This window comes from Salvia miltiorrhiza, chromosome 3 (assembly GCF_028751815.1).
Source record: "Salvia miltiorrhiza cultivar Shanhuang (shh) chromosome 3, IMPLAD_Smil_shh, whole genome shotgun sequence".
Classification (NCBI taxonomy): domain Eukaryota; kingdom Viridiplantae; phylum Streptophyta; class Magnoliopsida; order Lamiales; family Lamiaceae; genus Salvia; species Salvia miltiorrhiza.
In genome coordinates this window covers 12,535,146-12,543,739 of record NC_080389.1, presented here as the reverse complement: position 1 = coordinate 12,543,739, position 8,594 = coordinate 12,535,146, and the positions used below count along the sequence as shown (strand labels likewise).

General features: G+C 41.5%; 1 protein-coding gene and 1 non-coding gene across 2 annotated transcripts; both read right to left on the bottom strand.

Moving 5' to 3' along the window:
• Positions 1 to 1,000: 1,000 nt before the first annotated feature.
• LOC131017569 (F-box/kelch-repeat protein At3g23880-like) lies at positions 1,001 to 2,601 on the bottom strand. Its single transcript, XM_057946370.1, has 2 exons — positions 2,390 to 2,601; positions 1,001 to 2,325 (listed from the first exon to the last, which is right to left on the bottom strand). Exon 2 carries the CDS (start codon positions 2,323 to 2,325, stop codon positions 1,186 to 1,188), a length of 1,140 nt encoding a protein of 379 aa, XP_057802353.1. The 5' UTR covers positions 2,390 to 2,601; the 3' UTR covers positions 1,001 to 1,185.
• Positions 2,602 to 6,604: 4,003 nt separating this feature from the next.
• LOC131019217 (small nucleolar RNA R71) lies at positions 6,605 to 6,711 on the bottom strand. The gene has a single exon (XR_009100138.1). It is a non-coding gene; the product is annotated as a small nucleolar RNA R71 (small nucleolar RNA).
• Between the last annotated feature and the right edge of the window lie 1,883 nt (positions 6,712 to 8,594).

Below are 8,594 nucleotides of genomic sequence, written 5' to 3'. Positions count from 1 at the left end.
GTGGGATCATTGAACTTCCTTTCATACGATCGGATGAACAGTTGGCTGACATATTGACTAAGGCTGTAAACACAAAAGTCTTCAGAGAAGTTCTGGACAAGTTAAGTATCGGAAATGCCACTACTCAACTTGAGGGGGAGTGTTGAAAATAACCATCTGCATAAGTCAAAGATTATTATTCAAAGATCATGAATAATAATTCAACGATAAAATCTTTAGCTTTTGATTTTAAGAGATTGTATTTGATTTTAAGAGATTGTAGTTTGACATTTGATTCACCCTTACACTATAAAAGGGTGCATTGTAATCTAAAGAAATATATCAGAGACATTATCAATTCTCTCTACATTTTCTATCATGTTGTTCTTTCTCAACCTAGCTTCTCTCGATTACCATATTTAAGAAATACATCACTTTTTCGTCGGTAATCACTTATGAACGTGTGATCATCGGTGATTCTATCGGTGTCCAACTGCATATCTTGTAGTGGATCTCAACTAATTATTAAAACAGATGCCCCCAAATTATAATACATTTTTTTATAGACGAAGATGAGTATTTTTTTTTTCAATCAAATCTATCAAACAAAATAAACACCTTGAATTTTCTTTGCCGCCGGAACAAGACAAACTCTTGGAGAAAGCAAACATTAACATTCTATTTGCAACAAGTCTCACCTAAATGTGACCAAGGTAAACTCGTGCTTCTGTATGTTAATCTTCAATTTTTAGATGATAAGATACACTTCTAAGAGCTGTCAAAGGAATCAAATGCGACAGATTCCCTGAAAAGAGTTCTACAAAAGATATTAATTTTTGCTTAATTAAATTCCGACACTAGCTTGTGGAGATTATAAGGCATTGGATGTGACACGAAATAATCAAAACATGCCCCATCATAAGCTATGCACATAAATCACGTATTAAAAACGGGAATAAACATTATGATAAGGAATTAAAGTGCTCTCTTTTATTCTCAAAAAGAATATTAATGAAGTAGGGAGCTGAGGTTAAGTTCAACCAATCTCAACTCTATAAAAATTAACTTCTTGACAATCACTTTAGAAACAATACGCATCCATTTAGGTATAATCAAATCAAACTATATATAAGTGAACATAATTGTGAAGAAATAGTATGCTACAAAATCACTCATGATCATACTCTAAGGTTTTGTTTCCATCTTTCATAAATCTTCTGGCGAGACTAAACTTTCAACATGGACACGTGAATCGTAAGAAACATCAAGACGACGGTGGAACACATTACTTCCGGGATCGTAAACCAACAAAGTGGATCCACAATTGAGCAAAATCTCTCCCTTACGACCCACCATCAATGGTGCTGGTTGAAGAAGCTCAACAAGATGAGCAAAAGTCGCCACTCTCTTCCAAGACTCCTTCATAACCCAAACTCGAATGACTCTTGTATAATCGTCAATATAACATAGCACACAAAGTAAGCCACCAAGCACATCCACAAACCAGTACCATTTCGTGCAAAACTCGTGATCGAAGGGAAGCTCAATCCTTCCAAACACCTCACTCTTCAAGTCCCAGAAAATAATATATTCTTTATCTCCGTAATTCCTCCAGTAAAGCTTCCCACCTGCAAACACCCCTCCTCGCCAACAGTAATCTAAATCATCACAGAGCTCAATTGTTTTCCATGATTTTGTCTTTGAACTATAAACTTTACCAACGCTGGAGTTACCTATCCCCTGGTAATAATCATAATCAACCAAAAGCACAAACACCTTATACTCATCACTCGATTCAACCCAACCGAATCCGTAATTACGAACATAGCCGGGACTAGAAATTTCTGGCAGTTTCTTGGAGGTCCGAGTGGATGGGTTCCACAAGTAAACTCTTTCTGGCCATTTGCTCAAGCCTATCACGCAGAACAGCCCATTACAGCATCCCCAACTTTGAAGTGGCAGCAATGTAGTAATCTCTAGATTATCAAGTGAATATCGACTAATAAGTCGTTTCCTCAGCAACGATTGTAGAGAACATTCCTCAAGCCTATCATACTTAGTCGTCACTCTAATGAGCCTTTGATGGGGGAAACATGGATTTTTTATTGAATTTTGATGATGGGCTTTGATGAAGCATTTGCTTCCTATTAAAGATCGCCATGTTTTCGAAACGCACCTCAATCTCAACAGTGATTTCACCGGCAATCTTGACAGTATTTCTTCGATGATTTCTTCTGGAAGATGGAGAGATTGCTGATTTCTTCTTCTTCTTCGTCCTCTTTTTCTTCTTCTTCTTCTTCTTTTTCTTCTTCTTCTTCTGCCTATTCTATTTTCCGCATTCTTCATCTATACAATAATGAAATCAAAATAACGAAGAAGAATAGCAAATCAACTATGAGCTGGTGGTTACCTTAGCAAGACCAAAATCAAGGGCGATGATGGTACGGGTCAGGGGCTACGCGGCTCTGAACAACGGTGTGACATGGAGAAGCGGCGGCGCGGTTAAGTTTGCCCCTTAAAAAAGGGGTTAAGCATGAGATTCAAAGGCGTGGAACCAAAATAAACCCTAAAATTGATAAACTGCGGTGAAGATTTTTACTAGAGAAATAGTTTTATCAGAGAAATGGGCTCTATCTGATTAATAAGAGGGTTTTACCCAATTTCAAGATTTTTAGTGCGTGTGATTTATTTTTCTTTTTTTCCGTTGATAATGAATAAGGGCTCTTCAACTTTTGATCATCATTCAAATCAGAAGTTTCTTGACCAATGCTTATATTTTTCTTTTCTTTGATCAACTCCTTCCATATAATTAGGGGTGTAAACAAACCAAGTCGCTCGCGAACTATTCGGAGCTCAGCTCAAAAAAGCTCGTTCAAGTTTGTTTAGAGAAGCTCGATAAATAAACAAACCAAACTTGAGCTTAGTAGTATTCGGCTCGAACATGTTCGTCAAGTGATTCAGCTTGAAAAATACTCCCTCCGTCCACGAAAGATCTTCTTATTTTTCCTTCTTGGGACGTCCACAAAAGAACTTCCTACCTATTTTTGGACTATACCCCACCACTTATAATCCTCTTACTTTTCACTTTTCACAACTCTCAATATTAATTATAACACATTTTCAACACTCCCAATACACTCAACTACCTTTTATCCACTCTCAATATACTCAACAATATTTTTTCTTAAAACTTGTGCCACTCCCTGTTAGGAAGTTCTTTCATGGACGGAGTCACGGAGGGAGTATAAATTATTAGTAGATACAACTTATATTTATCCACTAAAATTAATAATAATTGTATTAAATTTCTAATTAATTTTATTTGTCATAAGAAAATAATTAATATATATATTTATTATTTTAAATAAAATAATCAATATTTTGAATATAAATATAAATTTAGAAAGTTCGTATAAGCTCGATTAGGCTCGTGAGCCTCAAAGTATTCGGTAATTAAAGTTCGGGATTCGATTCGATACTAAACAAACCAAACTTGAGCACACCACTATTCGATTCGGTTTGGTTCGATTACACCCCTACATATAATTGATCATTACTTCTTTTGATACCGCTATATTTCTATTTAATTTTTTTTACTTTATCTTTAATTAATACTCCCCCCCTCTCCCATTTAACATGACATATTTGTCATTATGCGATGTCCTATTTTTCCATTTCGAAAAAGAAAACCCATTATCTCATAAAAGTTGTGGGCTCCACTAATTTCTATCAATTTTATCTTTTAATCACTCTTGTTTTCAATAATTGTGGAAACCTAGTGGGACGAAGAGTATATATTACTCCCTCCGTCCCGTTAATCAAGTCGCCTTTCTTTTGGGCACAGGTATTTAGGAGACTAAAATTAAGAGTTAAATGGTATATTTGAAAAAGTTAATGTTACTTTAATTAAGGGTCTCAGGCTCATTAACACTGCTGCACCACCGCCTGTGCCACTGCCGCGCCACCGCCTGTGCACCACCGCACCACCACAATTTCTGAACCACACCACCGGAAATTAAAAAAACGGAGGCGAACCCTGCCCAAAACACCAAAACATTGGGCCTTAATTTCAATTTCTGAGCCGGAACACCAAAACACCACAGAGAAATCAAAAAAATGGAAGAGCAGGTGGTGGGCGAGAGGCGGAGGGCAGAGGCGGCGTTGGAGCCCGCGGAAGCGCGAGGGCAGCGGCTGTTGCGGCAGAGGCGGCGTTGGAGCCCGCGGAGGCGCGAGGCGGCGGAGGCGTTGGAGGCAGAGCAGGAGGAAGGTGGAGGCGGCGCAGGAGGATGGTGGCGGAGGCGTGAGGATGGTGGCGAAGGCGCGAGGCGCCGAAGGTGCGAGGCGGTGGAAGATGGCGGATGGAAGGTGAAGTCGGCGGAGGCGGTGGAACAAGAGGAGAGAGGGGGGATGATTGAGAGAGTGACAAACATGTATTTCATACCTCAATATCACATGAATTGTTGTCATTTTTCCCCATGAATTGATTGCATATATGTGTTTGTATCCCAATTTTGAGTATTTATGAAGTTTTGATTGCTTGGTATAGTTTTTGAGTATTTTCAGGGCAAATCAAGAGTTGATTGGAGAACTGTGAGAGCATAGGATTGAAGTACGTCTCGAGAGGAATCCATGAGCGTGAACGGCGCCCGAATCGGAGCTCGGACGAGGGAGAACGGGGCCGACAAAGTCAGCCGCGCACAGAGGCCGCGGCCGCGGTCACGCGTCGTGGGGAAGGTATCGCCCGCGGTCACCACCCGCGGCCGCGGGGTGGGACCGCGGGCTAAGTGCTCAAGTCCAGGGATGTCCCGCGGTCACCACCCGCGGCCGCGGGCTGGGACCGCGGGTCCCCCCACGGTCACCACCCGCGGCCGCGGGGCGGGACCGCGGGTTCCCTGAGTTTCGCCCACGTTTGAGCACCACGGGCGCGGGCCGTGACCGCGGGAAAAGAGCGGAGTCGCGTTTTTTTCAGCCCTTAAACCCCATTTTCCCCCTTTTTCTCTCATTATTCTTCTTCCCCATCACTCATCTTCCCCAACACTCCACACACAAAAACCCTAGCCTCCTTCACACACCCATCTACCATTGAAGACCATTGAAGAGAAGAGAAGGAAGAAGAAGCTCATAAATAGGATTTGTCATTTCTTACTCTCTCTTTCATTATGTACACCTTTAACTTTGATTTATTGTGTTTGAACATGTTAGGCTAAATTTCTCTTTGATTTGGGGATTAGGCTAGATGATTATTGTAATGGATTGATTATTTATGCTCAATATAAATCTTGTTTGTTCATTTGCACATTATCTTTTCAAACCCTTGATTTATTTCTTGTATGGATTGTTGGCCACATTCTATGCATTTCTAATTTGTACTTTGAATCGGGAGAGGATAATTGCAATAGATAAGGTGTTTGAAACATATCAATTCGATAACCGGGAGGTTGAGAGTTGGGTGAGAGTATGTCGATCTTTGTGTGCTTTTGGGAGTTATAGGTTAGAAGTTGACCGGGGACGACAACTATGACCCGTAATCTACCGTTTTAGTCGTCCGGGAGGGGGCTAGAACTAGTTGGGAGATCACTCTAGATAATTAGGTTCGTCAAGATTAGTATTGAGTTATAATTGAAGTCCTTTGCTTAATCATCGATGCCTAGTCCCTAAATCGCCTTAATCACTTGTTAATCCACTTTGCTTATTTGATTTTATTTGTCTTTGCACTTGTTGAGTATTTAGTTGATAATTAAACCACTCACCTCCTTGTTTAGTCTAAATAGCTCTAGCATAATGACTTACGGTAATCACTAGAATTTGACTACTAATCCTTGTGGAATACGACCTTGCTTCCCTATATTGCAACTACACCGTATACTTGCGGCGTGGTGAAAATATTAGCGAACAAGTTTTTGGCGCCGTTGCCGGGGATTAGTTTAGTTTCTTTGCTTGTGATATTTTGCTTCATTGTGCTTAACTACTTTAGACATTTTACTTGCTTTAATTTTTGTTTTCTATTTTAAGATTGTGTTTTGACTTCTTGTTCTTGTTGGTTGATAGGTAGTGTATGAACACAAGATCTAAGGGTGCACCTCTTATACCTATAAACCTTGAGGTTGAAGCTTTTTGTCGACACAACAAAGCAAGAACAAGAAGAGATAGAGAGTTGGAGGAAACTATGGCGGAAAATCACGACTTAATCCGTCAACTTCAAATGCAATTAGAAGCCATGCAAGGGAAAATTAATGAGCAAGAGGCTCAAAGGAATGCACCACCACCACCACCTATTAGCAATATGTTCCAACCCATTGTCCAACAAGGAGGAGTGCATGCCCCGAGAATCAACGCCACCAATTTTGAGCTCAAGCCGGCCCTCATAAATATGGTACAACAAAACCAATTCGCCGGTCTTTCCCAAGATGACCCGAATGGACATCTTGGAAACTTCTTGGAGATATGCGGCACCATCAAGATGAATGGAGTCCCGGAGGATACCATTCGACTTCGACTCTTCCCCTTTTCGCTAAGGGGCATGGCCAAGACATGGTACCAATCTTTAGAGGGTGGTTCTATCACTACATGGGAGAACATGGCTCAAAAGTTTCTCAACAAGTTCTACCCTCCGGGTAGAACCATGAAGATGAAGAAGGACATAGTCCAATTTCACCAATTTGATGGAGAATCCTTCTACGAAGCTTGGGAGAGATTCAAAGAGATGCTAAGGAAGTGCCCTAACCATGGTTTAGATCAAAACACAATCATTTGTGTATTCTACACCGGGTGTAGTGGTGAGATGCAAAGAGACATGAATGCATCGGCCAATGGAGCATTGTTGGAGAAAAGCCACGAGGAGGCCGCTCACATCATAGAGAACTTGGCCACCAATTGCCATCAATTCCCAACGGAGAGGATCATCTTGAAGAAGGTGGCGGCTACAACAAGCTCGGATCCGATAGCTCTTTTGACGGCTCAATTGACCGCCATGAATAGCAAGATTGATGCTATATCAATGTCAAGGGTAGAGCCCATGGTTGAAGAACAAACTAGCTTCGAGGATGTGAACTACATCAACAACAACAACAACCGAGGCTATGCGAACTTCCGGCCCCAACAACAAGGTGGCTACCAAGGGCAAGGGCAATACACTCAAGGATTCCAACCTAACCGCCACCCTAACCTCTCCTATAGCAATCCAAACAATTTCTTGCAACCACCGCCCGGATTTGCGGTGAGCCATGGCATGATCAAGGAAGAGAAGAAGCTCAACCTTGAAGAAATATTGATGAAGTTCATGACCACGACTCAAGCTCACATGACAAGAACGGATGAGAAGTTAGAAGCTCAAGCCAAGCAATTGAAAATGCTTGAGATACAAGTGGGACAAATTGCTGAGTCTATAAACAATCAACACCAACAAGGGCAATTCCCAAGCAACACAATCGTGAATCCCAAGGAGCATTGCAAGGCCATTGCTCTAAGGAGTGGGACAACATATGAAGAGCCCAAGATGCCCGACGAAAAAGATAGAAGTGGTGTTGTGGTTGAAGTTGGAGATGGCAACCCTTCAAAGGAACAAGGAGATAGAGGAAAGAAGAAGGAGGTGTACGTGGCTCCACCACCTTATTGCCCACCAATCCCTTTTCCTCAAAGACATCAAAAGAAGAATGTGGAGAATGAATTCTCCAAGTTTCTTGAGATTTTTCGAAAGGTGCACATCAACATTCCACTTATTGAAGCTTTGAAACAAATGCCCTCCTATGCAAAGTTCCTAAAGGAGGTCATATCAAACAAGAGGAAGATGGGAGAGAATGAGACGGTCAATCTAACCGAAGAATGTAGTGCCGTTCTCCAAAGAAAAATCCCCACCAAGATCAAGGACCCCGGGAGCTTCACAATCCCTTGTGATATTGGGAATGATCGTTTTGGGAAAGCTTTGTGTGATTTGGGAGCAAGTATAAATTTGATGCCGCTCTCAATCTTCAACAAGCTAGAGATTGGCACCATCAAGCCAACCACAATTGCCCTTCAAATGGCAGATCGTTCCGTTTCCTATCCAAAGGGGATAGTAGAAGATGTCCTAGTGAAAGTCAACAATTTCATTTTCCCGGTGGACTTTGTTGTTTTGGACATGGTGGAAGACAAAGATGTGCCTTTGATTCTGGGGCGCCCTTTCTTGGCAACGGGGAGAGCCCTCATTGATGTTGCTAAGGGCGAACTCACCCTTAGAGTGAATGACGAGAGCTTCACATTTTCAATCCACAAGGCTCTCAAGTACAAGGAGGAAGAAGAAAAGAGGGTTGGTGAATGCAAGATGATGCAAGTGATAGAGTCTTGCATCAACATGGAGGAGTACCACATCTACAACAATCCAATGGACACTTGCCTCCTAAACCCTCTATTCTCTTTTGTTGATAATGATGAGTTTAATGCTTCTAACTTATTTATTGAGGCTAATGAAATGAACTTTGTGCAGAAAATTTCACAAGGAGAGGCATGTTTCTTGGACTTGAGAAATGGAGAGCCGAAAGATGAAGGAGTGGAGAAGAAGACTTCCAGCTTGGAGTTAAAACCTCTCCCCGAACACTTGAAATACGCCTTCCTTGGTGAGGATGAGGCGTATCCGGTAA

Coding starts and splice junctions, on each gene's coding strand:
- LOC131017569 (XM_057946370.1), bottom strand. CDS start 2,325: ATGAAGAATGCGGAAAATAGAATAGGCAGAAGAAGAAGAAGAAAAAGA.